The 27127-nt window shown below is 41.2% G+C and overlaps 1 protein-coding gene across 2 annotated transcripts in view; it reads left to right on the forward strand.

The window, feature by feature from the left end:
• The first annotated feature begins 2857 nt into the window (after nt 1-2857).
• The window catches only part of CHD7 (chromodomain helicase DNA binding protein 7), a 152096-nt gene continuing 127826 nt past the window's right edge, over nt 2858-27127 (forward strand). For both annotated transcript variants that reach the window (XM_077492755.1, XM_077492756.1), the window contains exon 1: nt 2858-4689. In XM_077492755.1, the coding sequence (XP_077348881.1) occupies nt 3046-4689 (1644 nt within the window). In that variant the 5' untranslated portion in view covers nt 2858-3045. The remainder of the gene's footprint in view (nt 4690-27127) is intronic.

Consider the following 27127-nt stretch of genomic DNA (forward strand, 5'->3'; position numbering starts at 1 on the left):
GAATGAGCACAAGAGTAAGGAGCGTTCTTCCCACTGACCATCACACTAATGTATCATGAGTTGTAGATCTAGTCATTTTTAGCAGGGGTTCCCTGAGACCAGAAAGTTATTTCAAGATTTCCGAAGTTTTGAAAAAGTTGAGAGAGGCTGCTACATACAGTACTATGATAAATGTCACGTATATGGTCAGCTGCTTTCAATGGTGGCCAGACATGCATGGTAAACTGGACTGATGGTGACATGCTACATGGCCCCGTGCATGCTGGTCAGAAGGCTTACTTGTCACTTTGCTAGCGAAATTTGAGTACTATCCGTGATACTTTTTTAATTTGCACTAACATACAATTTTTCAGGACACGCTTTCGGGGTATGTCCCCTTCATCAAGGTCCAAGCAGTACTGATTTACACATTTTTAAGCAGAATGTAAAAAACAAAACAAAAAAAAAACACCTCTCTGAGGGATAAGAGAGAAAAAAAAAAACACTTACAAATCAATGGCAAATATAGTTGTCACTTTGCTGAAAGGTTTGCTAAATCTTCCAATATAAAAAATCAGGTCAAATTATTATCATTCAGGATGAATGCTGGTAGTTGGTGGGAGCTTTGACCTAATTTGTTTCCAGCTAAATTGCTGTGTATGCAGCTAGTTTGTTATTGGAAGCTTACATTAAAAAAATCACTGTTTCATTAAAGTAATCACCAAAGTCTTCTTTTAAGGATGTGTTTTAATATTTATCGCTGCAAAATTCGGCTCAACCATACACATGCTTGGGGGTCACCATGAAGGATCCTATAATTACTAGCTGTACTCTAGATTTGCAGCGTGCCTTGCGATTTGCCACTTCTGAGCTTGTGAGGGGCTATAACTAGTGTTAGAGGTGATATTTTTAGTTGTATGTGTGTCAGGAAGGATTATTTCTGGAGGTGGGAAGAACTATCGCTAAATCAATTACACTATACAATATAATTAGGCATGCATAGTGTTGCTTACGAAAATTTGGTATCCACAGCAAGGTTGAAATGACCAAACTTGGGTTTGTTGATATGAATACAGCTAACCTGTATCTTCATACTGCTGCTTTATAGGCTGTAATATGGAGATCTATACTACATGCATGGAATAAAGAATGTGAATACCGGGTAAACATCACATCCCCTGCATATTACCAATTCAGTCTTCAGCGTAGTATCAAATATACAGATTTGCCAAGAAAACGCTGGTCTGAGATTCATTTGATTCACTGCTTATCGCCAGTGCCTGCTCTTATTAGTATGTAAAGATCTGAAGCGCAGTCCTTTTTTTCCATGCATGTGGACCCCGGCACGGACAGTTGGCTGAGGATAGTCTGGCTGGGAAGGGGTTAATCTTCCATAGCACTCATGCAGTCATCTGTGAAGTAGCCTGTTCCTGAGGAAAGTTTCAGAGGAGTTATGAATCCAGCTACTTGTTCCCATTGCGTACCGCAGAAGCACCAGCCCACGACCATTAATGCTTGGAAAGAAAAATAAGATTATGCCTTAGAATCATAGTGACAAATTCCAAGCATGGCTGGGATTCTTCAATTCACATTTGTTCAGATCAGTAGCTGTATTAATCATTTACCTCTTCCTATCTCCAAGATCTAAATGCATTTTAAATGCCTTTTTTTTTTTTTTTTTCTTTAGACACTTCGTTCTTGTGTATTGAAAAGTCAGATATTTAGCGATACTTATTGATGCGCTTCATGGTGCGCTATAGTTCATAAATTGCGTGTTCCCCCCAATTTATTTTTTCTTCTACAGTAGATATGATGATTAGTATATATGCGACACATTTAAAGCTTCTTGCTCAGCCTCTGGAGTGTAGATGTTGTGTAGATGTCGTGTGAACGGTCCTGCAGAGAGCTGGAAGAGTTAAGTGTCTAGAGAGTCCAGTCAGCAGAGTTGTCAGTACAGTCTGAGCGGATGCTGTCATAACCACTTGTATCCATGGCACATTAGGCAATGCAGTGAACCTGGTGAGTGAACTTCCTGTCCTCCTAGCTGGACTGCTGTGACTCAGCCACACAATAAAATTGCCAAATATAAAACTCATTTCATTTTTTTTTTTTTTCACTCCATCTGCAAGTATATCAAATTGTTCAGAGATGCAGAGTAACAGCTCTGCCCATATAGTGTAGGTTTTTTAGCTGCACTTTCCAGCACGGTGTTCCCAGGCAGCCTAATAAATTGGGCACGGGCACCTAATTCTATCTTGTATGATCACCCTGCTCTGCCCACAGTATGAAGCAAGCCTTTCAGATAATTTGACCTTGAGTAGAGGTGCTAGAAGTTGTGGATTTGCGGTTGCTCTTTGAGGAGCAATGGATGCATACCACGTGGCTTTTAAGGAGAAGCCAGGACAAGATGTCTACTGTGTAAAGCCTGGGGTAGGGAGTAAAGAGGGATTCTGGTCATACATCTTATTTGAAATATATTTTGGGCTACTTTTAAAGGGTCACATTCTACCTTCTGGTGATTGTTAAATGGACTAGCGGATTCTGCTAACTTTAGCTTATCACAGCCCTTGCTGCTGCTTGCTCATCTCATTACACTCCTCGGGGGAATAAGGTTAAGGACACACTGTTGGTAACTAGAGCATTTTCAGGGCTTTAGTTTAGCAGATGGGATGCTTGGCTCTATCCATACATCTGTCTGCCTGCTGTGGCAGCTGATGCTACTGCTGCATTTTCAGTGTCCCTTTGTTCTCTCCCACCTAACAAATGATTGCTGTGTGCAAGTGGAGTTTAAACTTTTCTGCTTTGTATTTTGTTTTGCTATTAAAGCATTATAAAAAGTCACATTTCTACCACTTTTTATTAATGTCTTATATTTTATTTTTTTTTCTTCCTCCAGGAGCAGTTGCCAGACTGTCTGACACTGAAGGGTCCGAAAGAATTAAGACAATATGGAATGACATGTAAGAGATTAGCTAAGGATTAACAGCTCTGAGGACAAACACCTCACTCGTGAGGTGAAGCACAATCTTGCGCTTGTGGCTCTAAAGAGCACTGTGCAGAAACAAGATGGCGGACCCTGGCATGATGAGTCTGTTTGGGGAAGATGGAAATCTATTCAGCGAAGGCCTGGAGGCCCTTGGGGAATGTGGTTTTCCAGAAAGCTCTGTCAATTCTATGGCACAACAAATGCCTTTGGATCAGGGTTTTGGTTCATTGCAATCTCCTCTCCATCATAACCCCAGCAGTCAAAACCAAGCAAAGCTGACCCACTTTGATCACTATAACCAATACGAGCCTCAGAAAATGCACATAATAGACCAGCCTAACAGAATGATGGCTAACACTCCTGGTAATGGTATTGCCTCTCCACATTCACAGTATCACAGTACGCCTGTTTCTCAGGTGCCCCATGGTGGTAGCCAAATGGGCGTCTATCCTGGTATGCAAAATGACAGGCATGGGCCGCCATTTGTGGACAGTGGTTCTATGTGGGGACCTAGGGCAGTGCAAGTGCCCGATCAGATAAGGCCAACATACCAGCAGCAACAGTCCCAGCAGCAACCACAGACACCTTCTGCTCCTCAAGGTCCCTCTCATCCTCAACATGTTCAACAAATGGGCAATTACATGGTTCGGGGAGATTTTTCAATGCAGCAACATGGTCCACTACAGCCACAAAGAATGAACCAGTTTTCACAAGGACAAGATGGTCTCAACCAAGGAAATCCCTATCTTGGTGGTGCAGGGCCTGGGCACATGTCTCACGTCCCACAACAAAATCCAAATATGGGGCCTTCACTGCGTCATTCAGTCCAGCAATTTCATCACCATCCCCCCACTACTCTGCATGGAGAATCTGTTGCTCACAGTCCTAGATTTTCTCCCAATCCTCCTCAGCAGGGTGCAGTTAGGCCGCAGTCCCTTAATTATAACTCTAGAAACCAGACTGTACCTTCACCTACGCTAAACAACTCAGGGCAGTATTCCCGTTATCCTTATAGTAACCTTAATCAGGGATTAGTTAATAATACAGGGATGAATCAGAACTTAGGCCTTACAAACAGCACTCCAATGACTCCGTCTGTACCTAGATACCCAAATGCTGTGGGGTTTCCATCAAATAATAGTCAAGGACTGATGCACCAGCAACCCATTCATCCTAGCGGCTCACTTAACCAAATGAACACACAAACTATGCATCCTTCACAGCCTCAGGGAACCTATGCTTCTCCACCTCCCATGTCGCCCTTGAAAGCAATGAGCAATCCAGCAGGCACTCCTCCTCCACAAGTTAGGCCTGGCAGTGCAGGGATTCCTATGGATGTTGGAAGTTACCCAAATATGCCCCATCCTCCAACTCACCAGCCCCCTGGCAACATGGGCATGGGACAAAGAACCATTGGTCCCAGGAACATGCCGCAGGGCCAGACCTTCATGGGTATGTCCTCGACACCAAGGGAGATGGGTGGGCATATGAGACCAAATGGCTGTCCAGGAGTTAGCCATGCAGATCCACAGGCAATACAAGAACGGATGATGTCTGGTCAACAGCATCCCAGTCATCAGTCTTTTCAGCAGCAAATGGCAAACTGTCAGCCTCATCCAGCTATGCACCATCAGTCTTCACCATCTTCACATTCTCATCATCAACCATGGACTTCGCTTCACCAGTCACCTCAGAATACCCCTCAGAAAGTGCCTGTTCATCAGGTAAGTGTATACTAAAGCTGAGCACTAAGATCATATTTATTACATGTACTTGAAACACATCTGCTTTATTTTTTCTCTTGACACTGTATGTAACTTTCACACACAGCTTGTGAACTTCCTGCTTTGTACATTTTTCTGATTTAAGTGTAAACATAAAAGGTATGGAACAACAGGAAGTTGTATCGGTATTGTTTTGGTATTCTGATTTTTAAGTGTAGTCATAAAAGTATGTAACGGGAAGTTGTATCAGTATTGTTTTTGGTTATGAAACTTCTGCTGTTTTTATTCTAAGAACCCTTTTAAGATCAAGAACTTGGCAAGGTGGCAGCTTATTAAAGGTGGGATCATAAAACTTTTTTTCTTTTTCTTTTGCAGTATACAGTAAGCCTGTATTTAGTTAATTTCTGGCTTTTCCCAAGATTGTTTAATGGATTAAAACACAAGTCTAACTGGCCCACTCCCACTATTAAACTTTCCTGTGACAAAGATAAGGTGGAGCAACTTTGTCAAAGACCACATGGTGTTAAAGAAGTACAACCAAAGCTGTGACTCACAGAAGTGCTTTTTCAGTAGACAGCGGGCTGAAGCCTGCCGTGGGCTGAGGTCAGGGAGCCAGTCCAGGCTCAGGCAAGACCGTGGCTATAAAGTGAGGATCCGCCCACATGCCTGGAGCGGCACCCAGCTCAGCCTCTCAGCGAGCTGCTGAGAGCTTGAGAAGGCCGCTCCTGCCCTCTCCACAGCCCAGCAATCTGGTGAGCATGGAGGGTTGCAGAGAGCTGGTGAATGACAGTCACCAGCTCTTTGCTCAGGGAGCTGATGCTGTATCCACTAGGTAAGTATTGTGCAGAAAAAAAGAAATAACCCCATGCTACTTTATTTTTTATTTTTTTTAAAGTGTAGCTAATTCCAAAAATCAAAAATGTAATTGCAGTTTACCAGTCCTTGGATGGTAATGGCTGCATTCGTTGTTCTTGTGGTGTTCTTGAGGTGTTCCTCCCTCTTCCTTTTTTTTTTTTTTTCCTCCCCTGTCCTAGGGTAACAATACTCACTCATTGTATTGTACCTTTGAAGAAACAGCATCGTCATTCTAGGATGGGATTACAGAACACCTCAACCTTTTCTCTTCAGGATTAAACAGGGTTTTATTTTTTTATATTGTGCTCTTTAAGCAGATATAATATGCCTTAAATGGTCTATTTAACAGACCAAAATAGAACAAATGTGAGAAGTTCATTGTGGGATTTACATACATACATACATTTTAACAGTTCACTCTCGAACAAAGATGTAAGGATTACCTTTTATAAAAGAAATGTGAGGGTGACCATTTCTGATCTCATTCGAAAAATGTTAAAGCAGTTGCATTTTTTTTTTTCTTTTTCTTCTTGCAAGATGGTCATAATTTGCTAGTATGAAACTTGCTGAAAGCGGAGTTCCACCCAAAATTGGAATGTCCGCTTTAAGTGAAGGTGTCCCCCTGACATGCCACATTTGGCATGTATTTTTTTTGAGGGGGAGTCGATACCCTCTTTTAAGGGGCATCCAGCTCCAACTTATCCCAGCTCTCTGTGGAGCCGGATGGAAGTTCCTTTCCCCCCTCCCTCCGTGCCATCTTCTGGTACACGTCACAGGTCCCAGAAGATTGCCCGGCCAATCAACGTGCGCCATGCACAGTGCATGCCCGGCTTCAATGCTGGATCATGGGACATGTGAGTGATTATTAGCAGCTACACCTTTTTGTAGTTGTTGATTTTTATATGAGTGGAACTCCGCTTTAAAAGGAAGCTGTTCCAGCGCCCCTTCCATTTTCACACTTCTTGCTTCTGGGTTTACGAGCTCCGGCTCTCAATTGCCAGGGCCGCTATGACATCACCGGTGGCTGTTCCTTCACAGTGCATGCTCCAATGATGTCACTGGTTGCATGTAATGTAAATATCTCCTAAACGGTGCACGTTTAGGAGATATTTACACTACCTGTAACTAAGCCTTGTTATAGGCTTGCCTAATATGTAATTGTCGGCAGAGGAAGTTTACTTCCTCTTTAATGTCAATGCCCCTTTCACTGCTCAGCTGGGAATCTGTACGCTGGTCTGTGTCTGATCCGCTTATGCAGACACGGTCCACTCTCCTCAATGGGTGGTCGGATGTAAGTGGACCGCCTATCCATTTTTAGACCTGATTTAATGCCCAATGCGATCGGCTAGACTGATGGGGAACGGATTCCCATCTGGCTGTTTTTTATTGGATGTCGGCGGGTGTAAACCGGCACATGCCAATTTACACCCACCGCTCAATGGAGGGTCTGATCGGGCCCGCCTTAAAAACTGGCAGATGAACCCAATCGGTTTGCTTATTTGAAAAGGGCCTAAAATGACTGGCTTTTATGCCAACCTTTTGGTTTTAATACTTTGTGTGGCTGACCCAGAACAGAGATACAGAACTCTTGATCTCCGTGTTTGATATAAACTGGTGAAGCCATATGATCGACTTGAAAACAGGTAGTCGACAATAGAAGCTTCTATAAGGAAAGGTTTCCACCTCCTGTTACAATTTTTTTAAGATCAATTCTTCCATTACTTAGATGCAAATGAGTTATTCGTTCTCTTGGCAAGCCATAATTTTATAACATTCAGTTCACTGCTGTGTTGACATCCAGGTATGGTCCAGAGACGATGGTCCCACAAGGTGGTGGTGTTAGTTTTGTTATATAATGGTAAGTAGTAATAGTGCAGGTGTCAGAGCTGTAATGCTGATGCTCTGAACCTAGTGAAAGGTACAATATGCTGATAATGGCTAGGAGTGATCCCACGTTCACATTGGGACGATTTGACATGTCAAATCGCATTCCAAATCGGCTGCTATTGCTGGAAATTGCACCGCCCGAATACCGATTCCCAAAAGTAGTTTCTGTACCATTTTTGCAAATTCAGGGGCAGATGTCTACTCAAATATATCCTGACGTCGGACTGCATTGCCAGTTTGTAATTGTGCGAGTTAAGCTGAACTCGCACTATTTCTAACCCGCATCACTGTGAACCTGGCCTTTAATATGATGCACTAGCTAATTGCACACCAATTTGAAATGGACTGATTAGACAAAACCTCTAAAGTAATGTTTGTGAGTAACACCAATGCTTTCAGCACCTTGATGCTGCATAAGCTTCGTTTCTGTAACAAAAAGTACAGCACGAGTTCAGGAACCAAGCTGAAGTGCAGCAAATGTATACATTATTTTATAACTCAGCCAGTTCACTTTATTTTTAGTCAAGCTTCCCTTTCTAGATATCCTGGGATAAGGCCCCAGGAAATTCCAGTCATATTTATGTGACTGACCGACTTGAACGCTCAATTCAAGACCATTTGCCTGTGTGTTATTTTTTTGACAAATTGTTTTACAGTGGTAATTTTGTGACCTTTTACTCCTCGTAGAAATATGCTATCTGCAGGTACTTTTGACTTTGTTACTGTGCATTGTATCTTATTAGAATGTTGGAAAAGAAAATGCATAGCTATATAAATCTTGATGAATAATGCGTACACACCAAGTTCAGTCCTGTATTGGATATACAGTGTGTACATTTCCTTAAACCTATTTTAGGCAAAACCTCCCTAGCCTATTCCCAGCATCCATGATCATTCAAAAAACATGCAGGGCAAAGTGACCATTAACCATAAAGGGCAAGCCCATACATTGATATTGTTTTTTTTTTTCTTCATTCACCAAAAGGGTTGAACAAAAATAAATGATCCACTTCCCCTAATAACACATTAGAGATGGATGGGGTAAATTGTTGCCGGCTATAGTCGGCAACAATGATCGTTTGGGGGGGAGGGGGTGACCAGACAGGTTTATTGTACAGTAGTTTGTGTACAACCAGCTGGCTCTTACAGGGTTCAAAATTTGTCTGTCTTTGAACTGGCCAAATTTCGATCAATGTATGGCCGGCTTAAGAAAAAACCTTTTTCTGACCTAATATGGTTGGTGTGGATCACAAAATATTGTGGTTGCCTGTTGTGTAATAGTTCAGTCACTGGATGAGAAATTGGAAGAGGACAAGGAGAGGGCTACTGCTAAAGAGTAACAAATTGTGCTTGACGCTAGACAAACACGCTTTTGATTTTCTCCCGGATGCAATCACTGTTCGGGCAACAATTTTCCACCTAGCTCCTTTGATTATGGAGTGGACGTTTGTCATGACGAATGGCCACCCTGGTCTCAAATTATCTTATATAAGGTAATGCTTTGTTTTACTTTTAATTGAAAATTGGCTTGGTGAAAATGTTTGCCTGAAATGGCACTTTAAAGAAAATGTTGCCATGGGGGAAAAGGAACTGCTTATTCTTTACTATCCTCAGAAAATACTTGTTGCTTGGCTGTCATTGTGGCTTTCTGGCTTCAATATTTTGTTACAGGCTTGAAACAAGGATGCATGTTGGGACAGTCACAGTTATGCGGTTCCTTATCTGCATGTTTTCTTCGGGTCCTCAGCTGAAACTATTAAAGCCTTAGGGCTACCCGACTAGCAAGGCCATTTTTCTTTCATGACAGATTCCATTTAAGGAGACGGTGAACATTGGCATAGTCGGCCTACGTTGTGTCCAACATGTATGGGTGACTCGTGCCTGGATTGTCACTGCAGCCTTACGTTTTTTACTCCTTGCCCCCCTCTAATGTTCTTCCACATAAAATAGAAATTTTATTATGCTGCATCATACCCCACATTTTAAAAGCCGCCTCCTTTTTGCTCTTCAATGCGCTACGTATATTTTAGCATAAATCGCAATATAAAGGTTTCCTTGTTTTTCTATGAAGTCACATGACAGCATTGCTCTGTCCCCTGTGTGTAATGTGCAGCTGGTGGGTGGGAACGCTCTCCCCCCTCTGAAAATGCCTAAAGCAGTGGACACCGGTGAGTGACGTCACGGCTCTCTAGAATTCAGCCCCTTTACATTGCACAGTGGAGCCTGATCTCTTCACTCACGTGACTGCACAGGAAAAACAGGAAACATGGATTTACATTGTGATTTATATCAAAATGTATGAAGGGCAATGGGGTAGCAGAATTTAATAGGTGTTGTATGGTATAGCCTAAATGTCTACCCTAACCTATTTCAAAAAAAAAAAAAAAAAAAGACCAAAAAACGCACATTCTTGCCCTGGAAATTTTATACTGTAAATATTCTAAAACATGATTTCAAAAAAGTATACATTTTAGGGTCAGGAAGGGATAAGGACTGTTTAAGTGCCTATTAAATGGCAGTTGGCATTTGGGGAGGGAAGAAATAAAGAAATGTGTTGCATATTTTTTTTTCTTTTGTTTCCCCCCCCTTTTTTTTTTTTTTCTTTCAAATATTTTACAGTGGTCTTATGGCTAGAGAGAACCACCAACGAACAGGTTGCTGCATTATGTCTGGCACCCTATACCTAAGGCCATCCCTGACAATAGAAAAGTTATTCGTTCGATTGCATACAATGTTTCCCTCTGCTCAGTAGCACGTTCATTTCTCAGGCGTCTCAAGGAAGCCTTGGAATGAATGAGTATTTGTTTTTCCTAGAATACAAATTGCTACTTGACACTAAAACTTTTTTTTTTTTTTTCATTCCCTGTAACTTGCTCGGCACAGTGTTCCCAGTGATGAGGAGTTGGATTGAGCTAGTGCAGAGTAAATATGCGTCGCTATTTTTTTTTCCTGTTTGTTTGGTAATGGTTAGTAGGGAATTGCTCAAGGTGGTTTTTAAGATACAAGGTGTTCTTGTGATGTAAGGACCATTTCTCTTGCGTTCCATTAAACCGGAGCTTGTGGAGCAGGGCTGGGAGATTTGCCCAGACTTCTGAGAGGAGAGAGGGGGCTACGTTTTCTTTTTATATCTCTTAAACAGATGCTCTGACATCTGTTTTATGTCTAGCACTTGATCACTGTATATTTCAGCAGCAAAATCTCTATGGAAAAAAGCATCATTCACTGGAGCACAAATCCGCTTTGCTGCAGCCCACCGTGTAGGAGGGACTGGAAAAGCCCACTTGTAAAGGACCTCCTCAAAGTGACTTGGGGGCAGCCATATTATCTGTAGCTGACCCAGGAGCTGTACTACCAGCGACGTTCAAGTCCGTTCTCAAATCCTGCATTGGTGGATTGAAAGATTATTTCTTGTTAACAATGCAGGCTATTTTTTTTTTTTTTTTTGTTTCAGAAATTTTTCCTATGGACCGAAATTCTGTGCATTCACTGGCAGTGACCGATTGTTTTCTGTGAAAGGGATGGAGCCTTCATTATGCATCCCAAATTAGAATGCATCTCGCTCCAGGCATGCTTTCTAGTGGTGATATATACAGAGATGTTGGAAATGAATGTTTGCACTTTGTTAATAAATAACTTGTCATTATTGGTGACATTACTTGCCTGAATGCAAAGTGAAGACATTTGTTAACCTGTTAGTTACACTTTTTTGGACAAACGCACACACGCACACACGCACACACACACACACACGCATAAGAAAAAAAAAATACACGTAATCTGTTGGAATCAAAAAATAGCAATGGGATATGATAAAACCTCACTGGCCTTCAAGTCTTGCATTGTCTGTTTTCCTAGTTAAGATCAACGTATGGCTCTTCAACTCTATTTCTCTTTAAAATGTGTCAAGGTATAATCTTTACATAAAAATTTCCCCATGTGTTATCCCTTTAACTACTCTGCTGGTGCAGAAAAATAACTGTTGAGGTGCCAGAAATCTAGTGTGCTCCTATCTTTTCTCTTTGACATGACAACACTGACGTCATAAGCACGTGGTGCCAGCCCTGCCTACATTATTTCTAATGGATTACAAAGAGCACAGACTTCTCCATCTCCTCCTCCTTGCTCCATAGCCATTTCTTAAAGGACTTGTAAAGGCAGGAGGTTTTTTTTTTATATATATATATATCTTAGTGTTACTAAACCCACAACAGTAAAATCTGTCAGTATATGCAGCATGGCATGCTTGCTATACTCGCTGTGGAACCTAAGTGGTTAATCCTCTGCATCGTGTTAAAAAAAAAAAAAAAAAACTGTTTCGTCCCTAATGCACAGATCCTCTCCTTCTTGCATTGTCCATCTTGGGAAGGCCAGCTACCACACAGGCCGTAGCCAACCTGCACATGCTCAGTTGTCTTTTATACTGGAGAGAATATTTACTTGTTCTCTGATCACTTTAAGTACAGGTAGTAAGCAGCTCATAACCTTTCTGGCAAAATCAACGGATATTCTTTGCACTTGTCGAAACGATATAACAAAACCCTTTGGTATATGTAACTGATGAAAAAGAAGTACATAAAAGAATGTCATTGTTGGGATTCACATACACTTTAAGGCATCTTTTTGGCATTTGGTTTAAGCAGTACTGGCATCTATATATTTTTCATACGATTACGATGTAATGGGAATTCTCTTTTTTTTTTTTTTTTTTTTTTTTTTTGTAATTGTCTCCCTACTCCACAGCATAAAGTCCATCTATGGTGTCGTCTTGGGCTGAAACAACTAATTATGAATTTAATCAATTACTATTTTCATAATCGATTAATCGACCAGCCGATGAATTGGCCCGCATACTGAATGCATTATTTTTTTTTTTAGATATCAAGTATTACAGTACAGCACACATATGAATGCGTGAGGAGCAATGCATCATGGGACATGTAGTCCCGGCAGAAAGTGAATGTTTCTAAAGGCAGAAGTTTTCTTTACTTTGCTATTGGGGCACTCTATACTATACTTTGCTGTTGGGGCACTCTAAAGGCAGGCGGAGCTAGAAGTGTCAGTGGGGGACCCTAAAAGAGGAAGATCCGGGCTGCTCTGTGCAAAACCATTACACAGAGCAGGTAAGTATATTTGGTGTGTGTGTTTGTGTGTGTTAAAAACACTTTAAAGACTCGGGGAAGATCAGCCTCTAAATCCAGGGAAGGTGGAGGTTGCTAGAAGGAATTACAATTACATTTAAAGTAAACTTTTACCAGTGTTGTGCATTATATTTTAAAATGATCATATCCATGGGGGGGAAAAAATCTTTTTAGTAAATAGTGTGTTTTTGCAGCAATTTTTATTTTTATTTTTCCATCTGCCCAACAACAAATTGGGCAAAAAAAATATAAAAATGCAAATCACAGCAAAATCACATTTGCAAAAATCAAAATGCACAGCAAAAAGCACCGCAGGAACAGATCAAAAGCAAACTGCATAGGTGTGAACCAAGCCTTATGCTGGCCACATGGATCAATTTTCAGACAAGAATATTTATACAAAAAAGCTTTGTACTTGCTAAAATGATGTTTGAAATTTTCACTTTAAAATTCAGTTTTAAAATTAATGTTATTTCTGAACAAAAACCACATACACTGTCTGAAAATTCCTTTGACCAAGAAGTTTTCTATTTCTAAATTTTCCCTTCACTGTGGTTGAAAATGAACGTCAATTAAACTTACATTTTTGAAGGAAGACATTGTTTTTGTATGGCCAGCATATAGTTGGTTATTTATATTTACCACTGCATAGAGATATTTAAGAATATACACTTTAAATAAAAAAAAAAAAAAACTTTACATATTAACTAAATTATACACCACACTTTTTTTCAGATTATTAATCGAAACAATCGGCCAACTAATCGATTATGAAAATAATCGTTAGTTGCAGCCCTTGTGTCGCCTATTCTCCTGTACTGTATGGAACCTCCTCGGGAAGTGAAGGTTTGCTTTCTGGCGGAATGTTGGTGCCTAGGTATTTAAAGTAGTTTATAAAGTCTAAACCTTTTTTACCTTAATGCATTAAAGTAAAAAAAAAATGTTTAGGCATCTTTATCGCCCTCTCTCTGCTCTTTATATACTTGCCTGAGCCCAAATTCAATTCAGTGCTGTGCGCATCTGCAACTCTTCTTTCCCCATTGGCTTCTGCTGCTGGCGACCATAGCTAGTGGCAGGGGGGCAGGGCTGAGTCCCACTGTCTGTCTATATATGCAGGCAGAGGGTCTCTGGGGCAAGCCTGCATGAGTGCCACCATAGGACCTGGTTTCCAGTGAAGGTACTCCCCAGAAGCGCTGGTGGGGGGGGGGGGGCAAGAAGAGGTTCAGGGTCGTTCTGTGCGATTTTCAGTTTCACAGGGCAGGCAAGTATAAACCTTTTTTTCATTTTTATTTTTTGTTACGTTTACAGTACTGTCCCTTTAATTTTACCTTACTATCAGCTATTTTTGTTGACCTGATTTCAGGGTCATTGACACTTCGGTGGTTCAGACTATGATCTAGCACACCTTAAACTGCACCGAAGCACCTGGCAAGTTTTTAAATCGGTTTTATTTAATTCTTGAAGCATCTGGTGCGTTTTCTCGGGAATCCCAGAAGGGATAAATGGTACTGCATATAGAACATTCTAATGCAGCCTTTCTCAACCTGTTTAATATGGAGGAACACTTAAAATACCTTTTCAGGTCTCAAAGAACACCCTGCTAGTTATATCTATCTACAGCTCCCAATACATTAGTGTGGATAGAAAGGTAAAAAATAAAATAATAATGTTTATATTGGTCAGTGGAAAGAATGACCCCATTGTAGATACATAATATTAATACATTTGGTATCACTGGAAAACTTATGAGAGGCAGAAATTGCTCACGGTACTCTTGGGTTTCATGGAACCTAGGTTGAGAGAGGGTGTGTAATGCATGGACATGCACAGAGGTGTTCATTGCACCCTAACACTTCTAAACTAGATAAGTAACCGTCAGGGTGGTTACCCTATTTGGGCTCAACCAACTAGTTTTTGATGGTATGATCCTGAGAGCTCCCACCCCCTCCCCCTTTTTGCAGCTTCAAGCTTATAGGGGTTTATATATTTATAGATGTATTCATAACTGACATTAGCAGGGATTTGCACCTTGAGGGATCCTTATTTTTAGTTCTCACAAATGTCAGATTGGATTGTATTTGTTTAACTATAAGCCCCAAGTGAATCTTTCCTGAAGGATCAAGTACAATAAAAATGCGTTTGGAGAGCAAAGTGGCATTAGCGTACAGTAATAAACTGATTAATATGCTCTGCAGCTTCTCTGCTGTTTACTTTCAATGTCTAAGGACTACCTATCCCATGGTACCTTTCTGCCAATAAGCAATGGATCATGTACTGACTCCTCCTCTTGACACTCCTCCTCCCTCCTCCCTCCTCCCTCCTCCTCCTCACCTCTGTATTTCAGAAGGCAGGCTCTGTACAATGTTATATAGCAGTGCCTACTCACAGACCATAGTGAATACTAGTTGCAGAATTCAATGAGGATCTTCACAGAGCAAGTTGACAAACTTCCAAGAACATTCAGATTAATAGGTGGAGGCTAGAAGTGTTTGAAATAAAAATTCTATCTTACAATAAGAGTAAATACCTGCTCTGTGCAATGATATTGCAGAGGTCTCCTGCTGGCGCTGTCAACTTTCCCCCGCTCCCGTGTGCCTCCTTGGCAAGCCGAGTGCAAAGAAGACATGTGTGTATGTTTCTGAGCTGGGCTGTGTGCATCCATAGACCTACTCGGTGCTGGTAAGCTATGCCCCTGGTCCTTTGTCACCGGAGTCTGAGGACAGCGGAGCCATAACCTTCTGCTGCTGTCAGTTTTCTGGTGAAAGCAGAAAGTGAGGGGATGGCGCTGCAGCGGTGAGAGGCGCCAGGTAAGTGTTTAGGGATATGGGGTAGGTAGGCTAGGTAGTGCAGTGTGTTTTTACCTTAAGACAGAACATGCATTGATGTAAGAAACCCTTTTAGACTTTAGAACCACTTTTGGTCTAACGGCCGGACTAGTTGGTTGTATGTTTGTTTTTTGTTTTTTTTGTTTTTTCCCTCCCCCCCCCTTTCTTTCGATTGTTACATATCATTAGAGGCTTGCTTGAAGTTTAGATGCAGATAATAAATAATAAAACCTTAACTTGCGACTGTTTTTTACTTGAGACCATTAAATTAGATGTCATTTTGCCATCTTTTATTCCTCGTTTAGTATGCAGATTGTGCACAGTTTGAACGCTTGTGTTTTGCACGTGAATGAACGTAAATAAAATCTGTAGCATCCTGTTTCCAGCATTTCTAGGCTGGCTGCATCTTTTCCTTGCTCATTTCTTTCACATAGCACTGTCTGCTTATAGAAGGAACTGTTTGCCCTTGAGCTAGAAGACCTTCTCCGGATGATTCCTCCATCTCAGGTACTCTCAGTTGACTGAGTGAGAGTAATTGGTGCCATTCATTATCTGCTCACCAGGCCGGTTATAGCCAGTTCTCCCTATTAGCATAACAATGCGAGTCAACAGCATTCTGATTTGGTGGGTGCCCAAGTCATCTGACCTGTTACTAGAGGTTAAAGTGTTAAATGAAGGTATTGCAGGGGGGTGGAGACCACCCTTTCCCTGCTGGGGCCCAGTGCTTTCATCTAGAGATTCTCTGTGACCACCAGGATTCTCCCAGCCTGCTCTGTAGAGGGGGGAATGTATCCACACACCACTGCTGTTCATATATAAAGGGTTGCTGGGAAAATGACAGATCCTGTGACTGCTGCACTGAGCTCACCGGTTCTCACACAATCCCTCTCCCTGCATGCTGTCTTCCTTTGTTTCTAAATCGGGGACAGGGCAGCATAGGTGGAAACCACACAGTTAAATGAACACTGAAGCATATCAAATTCAGCTTCTGTTACATCAGGCTGGCTGCTAGTTCTAATCTATTTGGCTTTCACATACAGAAAGAGGAAAAATAATGCATCTTGTATATGTAACATGCTGTGGTCATCTTTCTTTTCGCCGGATTGCCTTCAGAGGAAAATTGCTCCAATCACCTTGCTTAAAAATAGGCATTGGACTTGTTAGCACTGCATATGCAAACTTCTCTAGCGGCGGTGACCCCTGCAGGTAAAAGGTGGTACTGTGCTTTGGCCTTCAGTGGTGGGTACTCATTACAAGCATGGATGCCGACTGTGGTTCATGTGGCACAATAATATGGGAGCAATGTTGTTGCCTACAATAATGAATCCTCCGATCTTTGCTCTTACCCTTCCTCACATCCGCCTGTTATGCAGTTTTAACAACTCTGGTGTCCCTACGTATTTTTTTTTTTTTTCTTTCATTTATTAGATTAAATGCCCCTTGAAATTTTTCACATTTTATCACTTTACAACCAAAGTCCACCGTAAAATATTTTTAATTGAGATTTTGTGCGATAGACCAGCACAAAGTGGCACATAATATTGAAGTAGAGGGTAAATGATCAATGGTTTTTATAAATGTTTTACAAGTATGTGAAAAGTGTGTTGTGCGTCTTTATTCAACCACCCGCCCCCCAAGTCAATACTTTGTAGAGCCACCTTTCTCTTCAATAACAGCTGCACATCTTTTTGAGGATGTCTCTACCAGCTCTGCACACCTGGAGTGAAAATTTTGCCCATTCTTTGCTGTTCACAGACCCTTTCCATCCAATCTTACAGAGCTCGAGCCATTTTGCAATTTTGAAGGATTCCCAATTGGATTTACGTCTGGCTTTGACTGGGCCATTCTAACACATGGATATGCTTTGATCTAAAACATTCCATTGTAGCTCTGGCTGTATGTTTAGGGTCGTTGTCTGCTGGAAATTGAACCTCCTCCCCAGTCTCAAATCTTTTGCAGACTTTAACAGGTTTTCTTCTAAGATTGTCCTGTATTTGGCTCCATCCATCTTCCCATCAACTCTGACCAGCTTCCCTGTCCCTGCTGAAGAAAAGCATCCCCACAATATGCTGCTACCACGACCATCACAGTGGGGATAGTTTTGTTTAGGGTGATGTGCAGTCTTGGTTTTCTGTTTACACATAGCATTTTGCTTTTAGGCCAAAAAGTTACATTTTGGTCTCCTCCTGACCAGAGCACTTTCTTCCACATGTTTGCTGTGTCCCCACAAGGCTTCTCGAAAATTGCAAACGATAATACTTATGGCTTTCATATGGCTTTCTTTCAACAATGGCTTTCTTCTTGCCACTCTTCCATGAAGGCCAGATTTGTGTAGTGCACCTGAGCTGTGGATCTCTGCAGCTTCTCCAGAGTTACTATGGGCCTCTTCTCTGCTTCTCCCAATTAACATTTTCTATCGACAGCCGTGTCCTTGGTGGTAGGTTTGAAGTTTTGCCATACTCTTTCCATTTTCAGATGAGTTAAACCATGCTCAGTGAAAGGTTCAAAGATTGGAATATTTTTTTCATAACCTAACCCTGCTTTAAACTTATCCACAACTTTATCCCTGACCTGTCTTGGCCTTCATGGTGATGTTTGTTCACGAAGTTTCTCTAACAAACCTCCAAGGGCTTCACAGAACAGCTGTATTTATACTGAAATTAAATTACACACAGGTGGACTCTATTTACTAATTAGGTGACCACTAAAGGCAATTGGTTCCACTAGATTATAGTTGGGGGGTAAAGGGGGGCTGAATACAAATGCATGCCACACTTTTCACATTTATTTGTAAAAAATGTTGAAAACCATTTATCATTTTCCTTCACAATTATGTGCCACTTTGTGTTGGTCTATCACAAAATCCCATTTAAAATACATTTAAAATTTTTGGTTGTAACATGACAAAATGTTGAACATTTTCAAGGGGTGTGAATACTTTTTCAAGACACACTGTGTGTGTGTGTGTGTGTGTGTGTGTGATAATATTTATTTTCTCTTGAAATTGGGGCAGTTTACTATCCTAAAAGTAGTAGTATGAAAGGGCCCCCCAAAATGTTGCTTACAGGTATATTTCCAGTTGGAGTGCTTGTGACAAACGCAGCGTTGAAGGTACCATTTATGCACTAGTAACTAAAATGCATACGTTTTTATGTGTAGCCTGCCTGTGTGTGTCTGTAATATGTATGACGTGTTGTATGTTAAAAGGTCTACCAACCAGATGGCAGTTGTAAGAGGGTGAGTTTTCCCAAAAAAAGTGGGCTCATGCACACAGGCATTTGTTTTTGGGTTTTTTTTTTTTTTTTTTTGGGCAGTATCTTCCTGGCAGAAAGATCATATGTAAAGTTTTCCTTACCACTGTATGCATGTAACAATTGTGCTAACGTTTACACGCATACATGGAATGTATTGGTCAGTGCTGCTGCTTTGGGCTATCATGTAAATACCAGCAATGTGTAGCCCAAGGGTTCCATTGGCACTGATTAGACACTATTGATGTTTACATCTACCCCTGAATAAGTTGCTGTTGTTCAGTCATTAAGAATCCACTGAAGTCATTTGCCGCATTAACATGTTGGCCCTGAGCAGTGGGGGTGGCCAATAGGGTCCATATACACTGCACCAATGTTTACAGCATAACATAACGACCCATGCGTAGGATCGTGAACATCGTTTTTTTCAAGTTTTGGTTAATGCAGCTAAATGCTGTAGACCATAATAGCAGTGTGCGCGGGCCTGTGTAGCAGACAATACTGCTGTGTTCTGATCTGTACAAAACAAATTGGCACACCTGTGTGCACGAGGCCCTGGATATGTAAAAGTGTCAGGAACTTATAAGGGGACATGGGGATTTCCAGGTACTGTGTGTTGCTGATGGGGGTGGGGGAGAAACTCTCTCCTTAACCAGTTTGCGTCCAGAGCAATTTTTATTTATTTTTTCCATACTTTTTACTTTATTTTTTTTTGCAAAAAAAATTAAATCTGCATTTGGGCATAAAATTACTTCAAACCCCAGAACAGAGACCCTGTAAAATAAAAAGACAGTAGTTGCAATTTTATGTTGCTTGATATTTGCACAACTGTTCCTTTTTTAAACCTATTTTTTCGGGAAAAAAATATAATAAAATGAACACTCACTAGAATACTACATTTTTTGGGGTAAAAGATGGGGTTGCGTCAAGTAAATACCAAACATGTGAAGCCTTAAAATTGCATGCGCCTGTGATATTGTGAAAAACTGATGCCCAAAAGACTTTGCTGCTCATCAGTTTAGGGTTAAGTGTGAGGTATGGTGCTAGAATTGCTCTCATTCCAACATTCCTCACGTGTGGTGCAGTTGCGGATTACATACACGTGTGCTGTGCGTACATTTACATTTGTGGGTGTGTGCAGGGCAATGGGGGGGGTTACAATTTTAATGGCGAGTGTCCATTCCTATGGGTGACAGTTGTGCACATATACATTTTAAAGGTTTTCAACCAGCTAAGATTGGATGATGGAGGATTGGTTATGTTTTCGTTCACATTTTTGATGGATGTTTGGAGAGCCTTTTTTCTAACGCTCACTTCTTGCAATTTGCACATTTTGGATTTATTTTAGTTTTCAGATATTGTGACACTTGTCTTGACTCCTTTTTTTATTTTTTTTTTTTTTTTTTATTTTTAATTCAGTTTGGTTATGATTTTTTTTTTTTTTTTTTTTTTATATGTGAGGTTTCATTTCATTTGATATTTTTATTCTTTCTGTGGTGCTGAAAATATTAATTTGCACTACACTTGGGGGCCTGTTCAAACTGGTGTGATTTTGCCACAGTAAAATGCACCTTTCCCAGCATGCAAAAAGTGCATGAAAAGTTGTGTGTTTTTAGAAAGTGCTGCTGGCTGCATCTTTGGTGGCTTGTTTGAAAAGCACACCTTCCATTATAGTTAATGGAAAAGCAACGGCACCTTTTTACCTTTTTTTCAGTTGCATCAGTTATTTTCCCCAGTTGAACGGGGGATGAAAAAGGATGCAGAATGGATGCATGTAAAACCTATTATGTATTGCATTAAATTTTAACGCGGCACATTTAAAACACAGCTTTTTTTGCAATGCACCAGTGTGAACTGGCTCTTAAGCCCAGCCATAGCAGGTCCCCCCTGTATTAAATTGTGTTGTAACTCTACTGGCTGCTCTCATGTTGTAAAGAGATGCGTAAACGCTTGGTGCTATATAGAAGCTGTATAATATATGATTTATATTTTATATGAATAAAATCTATTATAATTGTATAATATGAACCGGCTGAGATCTCAATCAACTTGGGTACATTCAGCCTGCCCATACGTGATTCATCGACCAACTTTGGTACTAACCGCCTGTGGGATTGTACATGCGATTTAGTAGTTATCGCTGTGTTCTCCCAGTGGGGGCGGCTCCCGTGGTTGCAGGAAAGAAAATCGCTTCATACATGATTACGGTAGGTTTAGTTCCTGTCCGCCTTGGTAAGTTGTCAGACACATTTACATATAAAAAAAAAAAGTTTATAAAGTCCCTTTTTTATTTTTATCATTAATTGTTTTTTTTTTTTTTTTTTTTAAAGCTTAGACTAACCCCCAGAACTCTCTTCCCCTTATTCCAGTGTTATCTGGTGTTCCTGTATTGCTGTACTTTGACATGGCTCACTATGGAACGAGTTGAAAGAACAACTCCCTGATAATGAGCAATCATTGGGCAGAATAGGCAAATTAATACAAACATCCTTTTAAAGTGAATGTTTGGCCTTTATTCCACCCTTGTTTACTAAAGCATAAAGAACATGAATCACCACTGCATCATGAAATGTGAGGTGAATAAAATAGACAGGTATGTATTTTGTTAGAGCATGTTCCCATTCAGGGCAGGAAGAGAGCACTTTGTGGCAAGCACTGATGGATTCCCCAGGTTTTAGGTCATTGGCCTCTGTTGGAATTTCAGAGGCTTGATCTATAGATTGGACTTCATAAGGATGGTAGACAATCTCATGTTTAATCCACAGGCAAAGATTTTCAAGATATGTGAACTTTCATCTTGTGTAGAAGTTTTAGTTGTGTGTACTTTGCATTGTTTTATGTTTTAGTTCAGTGTCCTGGATGGGGTGGTGTTCACATGTCACCTCCGTGCAGTTAGCGGTGTCCTGATGAAAGTATGATGGCTCCCTCTCCCTATGCATTGACTCACACAGACTTCATGAACCTCAGGCAAAAAAGAAAATAAGGCATAGTAACAAATAATGAGGATGTTAACAGCAACCCTGGGCACTACTAATACCAGCCAGGAATTTATTTATTTTTTCTGACTGGTTTAAATATAACAGACTTTTACAACTGTGGGCGGGACAGCAACCTCTCCTGCACCACTAACTGCGCGGAGTTGCCGACTTTTAGTAAACAGACACTTACCTCGTCGGCGGTCCAGCGATGCGTCCCAACAGGGTGTCGCGCATATATATATGTGTGTGTGTGTGTGTGTGTATATGATCTATCTATCTATCTGTGTGTGTGTGTGTGTGTGTGTGTGTGTATATATATATATATATTATAATCTCAATTTTTTTCCCCCTTTTTGTGAAAGAAAATGTTCTCTACATAGAAACATGCGCACATATGATATATTACTGAATTTATTTGTTTGGTGTTTTTTTTTCTTTTTCATAGTATGTTATTTTAAGAATGAGCTGTGCCACATTAGAAAGCCCTACCTTGTTAGAGTAGTAGGGTCCTTTCAGCAAATAGAAAATATTTGGTTGGTGTAAAATATATTGCCCAGGTTATTTTTTATTTTTTTATTTTTTCTGATGGTTTCAGAAAAGGCTCAAACGTTAATTTTAAACAGCTGGTTCAAATAACTATTTCTTGAAATATTTACTTAGACTATCTTCCTTAAAGCGGAGTTCCACCCATATTTTTTTGTTTGTTTTTGTTTATTAAAAGTCAGCAGCTACAAAAAGCATGCTGACTTTTAATAAACTGACACTTGCCTGCTCCACGGTCCAGTGAGATGGCTGCCTGGAGGCTAGCTCCTCTCCCCCTCGGCACTGTCATGGTAACTGTGGGCTCCTGGCCGTGACAGCTTACGGCTTCACGACCGGGCGCGCACTGCACATGCGCAAGTCGCGCTGCATTCTCCTATTGGCCAGCTGATCTTCTGGGACCTGAGTTGTGTCCCAGAAGATTGGCAGGGAGGGGCCGCCTAGGGTGAGAGGAGGCGTCGCCTAGGTGGCCAAAGATGAGCAGGAACTGGAACAGGAAGTCCCACGAAAAAAAGTACACCCCCCCCCAAAAAAAGACATGCCAAGTGGGCGAGGAGTGCTTAAAGCAGAAGTTCCACTTTTGGGTGGAACTCCACTTTAATCACCCGCAGAATCTGGGGAGTGCCATCATTTTCAGTTTCTGTTGCAGTTGGCATTGTCAGTCAAACACTGTGGACAGGCTTGCAGGAGGGGAGGGCCCTGAGGTGACATTGGACTGAAAGTGGCTCCTTCGTTGCCTAAGCTAGGGCAAGGAGGTTACATCACTATAAACATAAAAGCAAAACTGTGACTTCCTTTTAAAAAAGAGATGTTGCAGCACTTAGAACTACAGTCTGCTCACATGATTTGTAATAAAAACATCTTTGCCATTCTGAAGCTTCCCTACAACCACTTTGCATATTTTATATATACTGTGATTCTGTACTTGCCAAATATGTTGCAGAAATATCCCTCCACTGAGGCTGGCTGCATCCATTTTAACTGTTGGCAGCTGAACCTGCTGCCTGTTCACTTCCTGGATACACACAGAGGCACACTTCCAGCTCTGCCGCTCTTGGTGGCCCTCTTATGACATCTCCTCCCCGTTTCTGGCAAACTCTCACGAGGGAGAGCTGCACATAATGTGATAGGCTTCCTAGACAAACAGGAAGTGGGCTGTATAAGATATTTACTGGCAGAATCTTTTTTTTTTTTTTTTTTTTTTTTTTATATTTTTTACACTATCCAAAGTTACAACAGCCAAAGTCGCTTGTCCCGGAGGCAACTTTAAGTCGAATTGTAAGTTGTGCAAAATAGCGCTGTAAGTTGGGTTGCCCCTGTGTTAATCGAGCCTAAATTGTAGGTGAAATGTACACTTTGTTTGTGTAGTCCCTCTGTCAGACTGGCACTTACATTGATACTCTGCTAAACTTTGATCCTTTGCACACACTGTCCGTATTTCCTCTTTTTGCTGCCAGCCTTTAAGCCCCTGAGGTAGGGGGAGTTGAGCTGCCGAATCTTGTTGGCTTTACCTACGCCATCTTTTATCAAGATTAGCAAATATTTATTAAGACACCAAATTACATATTACACAATATTTGCCTTTCGGTCCATCGCATCAACACCTATTTTATACAAATACCAGTTGAGCCTGCCAGTGAAATCCACCTAATGCAGCTTAGTAAATGGATTTGGGACTTGTTTAGACTGCAGTACTGGAGCCTTTAGTTGTAGTTTAACTGCAGTAGAGCAGGTTGCCACCATCTTTGCTCTGCTGTGTGACTGTGGCTTGAGAATCAGAGGGACGGAACAGAATTCCTTTTTTTTTTTTTTTTTTTTTTGTGATAACTGTATTTTCATCAAATTATTATTTTGCTGGATTTCAGCTTTAATGCTAGTTACTGAGGCAAATCAAAGAGGACATGGTCATAAAAAATTGATACTGATTTATTAGGCTTCCTCCTTAATTAAATAATCTCATTGTAATGGTAAATTCTGTAACAGCTGTCAGCTCAAAGTAGGATTAACCCATTGGGGGCAGAAGGTGTCCGCAAGCACATTGTTCTCAGAGGATGCTCTTCATTCCAATAGATGGGTTTTGAAGAGTTGCTTAGCAGGCCTCCCAATAATTACCTCCATGCTGACAAGCAGTTGGTGGCAGAAGAAATAATTTAATCCAAACTCAGCTGTTGAGTTGCAAAGGCATTGAAGCATCTGCAGAAGCTGTGAGATGGGTGTGACCCCAGGTGTCAAAGATGGGCGGCTTCATATACCCGCTATTGCTCCCATGTGGATGGAGTAAAGTACTGTTACTTGTGAAAGTGTATAGTGCCTCTTTACTATAGTTTTAAGGGTCATTCTGGAGCCTTACAGAGCAGGCAGGTTTAAAATGTTAGGTTGCCTCTACGATTCATATACATAATTTGTCATGTCTTCAGATTAGAACGTTTCAAAGCATGCAAGTTCTTTCCCATCTCTTAGAAAGCCTAGATGGCCGGTTGATGCAAGGAACCATGAATGATGACATTCGAAGGCCAGTAGCCCATAGCTGCCATTTTAGGAAATATTGACTATGGAAACTGAACCTTGATTGGTTGTTGGTAATTGCTGAGCTTCTCACAAATTCACTGCTGCCGCCAGTGTCCTGTTCAACATACTTGACCACTTCCCTAGAACCTGCAAACCTGTCCAGATTGCAAATCTTGTTTATCTTCATGGACTATGTAAACCAAATACTATATTAAAAGGTTCATGGGATCGTCGCCTCTTAGTTCCACATATGGCACTGTGGTCACTCCGACACTAGCAGGATGGTGTTTGGGTAAGGGGAAGAGCAATGTGCGTGCATGGGTTAGGAGATCCGCTAATTCTCAAATTAACAGCCTTCCCGACTGAGACAGGATGAATAGGTTATATTTGGACATTTTAGCAGCTCTGCTTTAATCCTTGGGCATGTTTTAATGTCTGCAGATTTCCAAAAAAGTCTTAAGAATCCATCAGAACAAGAAATTGTTCTCCAATGAATTCTGAAGACTTTTTTTTTTTTTTTTTTTTCTGTTAAACTCTTGTTTACAATTAAAGATTTTGACACAGTTTTTGCATATTTCTTTTGTCCTCTATAGATTAAATACTGTAAGCTGTACGATCATAGAGACATGAGCGTGTTTCTCCTAACACCTTACGGATGACATGTTGTCTCTTTAATGCTTTCACAGCTGCTTGATCCTCTTGAAAATAGGTTAATCTGGACGAGACGTAGCCGGTCCTCCCTTCACCTCACACCAATAACAAAATTGTTGCACTGGTTCACCAACAAGAGACTGCTAGAAAAAACTGGTCACATACATTACTATCCCATTGTAATGGTTGTGTAGTGTGAGGACCCACCTAACTAATGCAATACTTTATTTTGTATTTTTTTTTATTAAATCTTCTCCCCTTGTTTTAACTTAGGATAGTAAAACATTTCTTTTCTGCCAGTGAACTCTGTAGCCTCTATACTTGCCTACTTTTCTTGGGTCCCCTGGCTCCTCTACGTTCAGTGCCCCAACAAGAAGCTGCTTCCCATGGGGGCACTTGTTGCACACCAGTAGCAGACAAGAAAGGGTTAAAACCACTGCAAAGTCCTGCTGCAGCAGCACTATGCCAGCAGCATAGCCGTGCTGCCCCATTGATTTCAATGGGCAGGAGCGGTGAAAGAGTGGTGTATACACCACTCCATCACCGCTCCAAAGATGCTGCTAGCAGGACTTTTTGTTTTGTTTTTGCCCGTCCTGCCAGCGCACCGCTCCTGTGTGAGCCCTCGGGGCTTTCACACTGGAGACGCAGCAGCGGCACTTGCAGGGCGCTTTGCAGGTGCTATTTTTAGCTCTGTAGCGCTGCAAAGTGCCTCAGTGTGAAAGGGGTCTTATATGTGTGGTGGGTGCTTAAATATTCTGTCTCTGGGTATACTCACTAGGTGTGTACCTGTGCTTGGGTACAGTTCACCCCCCTTATTCCGGTTTGTTTGTGTAGTGTGAGGGGAGGGGAGCTGAACTCGAAAAATCTAACCATGTTTGTCTAGGCTTAAAGGCTCTTAGAGAGCACTACCAGGGCAGAATTTTGTTTTTAATGTTGCACTGACGCCACACATTGCTCCATGAATAAACCTCTAGGTAGTACTAAGGTTTAAATGCGTTGTAATTTGAACAAAGGCGTGATTGAGTGCTATATCACATGCATTAAAGTGGATAGAGCTGGTTTTGTAATCTCTCTAGAATTTTACTATCTTTCTGTCTTGTTCACTGCTCTGAACACATTCTATAAAGCTGTACCATTACTGCACTGCTTGCTAAACTCTGGCATAGGCACTGTGCTGTTCAGTTAGAGATGTAACAAAGTTATTTTCTTTGAAACACAAGCAGCCTCTTCGCAGACAGCGTAGTAGAACATAAAAGAAACCCCGTAGTAAGGCGTTTTCACCCATGTGCCGAGCTCTGAAAGAGGATGTGTTGAGCGGTGGTTAGGGTATTGGTCTGTCATCTACGACTTGTGGGTTTAGTCACTGCCTGAGCCACTTTGTCTGTGCCTTGCAAATCAGTTTAGTGTGTGTGAAATCCGACTGTACTGTAATATCTGAACAAACATTTCGGTGGCTGGATTTCGCGTTTGACTCCCTTCTGTCTTAACCCTTTGCTGGCTGTTATTGCAGTGCAAGTGGTTGACGTAATACCACAGTGCCTTTTTAACCAATGGGATCTTCTTGAGACCTTTTTTTGAAATGTCTTTTCCCATTGAGAAATACTCATTAATAACCCACCTCAAAATACAGACATCCACATGCTTAATGGAACTTTACCCTCTTCTACATTTTGTCATACTCTGACCGATTTACCCACAAACTCTGTAGTATTATTGCCCAATGATATGTACCCGACTTTGTTTTGGCCCTGGCTTTCACATCACTTGAGGCTTGGCTAATTTTTCTGTTGCAAATGTTTTTGATT

Source organism: Lithobates pipiens, unplaced genomic scaffold, assembly GCF_037356315.1.
Source record: "Lithobates pipiens isolate NorthernLeopardFrog02 unplaced genomic scaffold, aLitPip1_a1.2 Scaffold_19, whole genome shotgun sequence".
Lineage (NCBI taxonomy): Eukaryota > Metazoa > Chordata > Amphibia > Anura > Ranidae > Lithobates > Lithobates pipiens.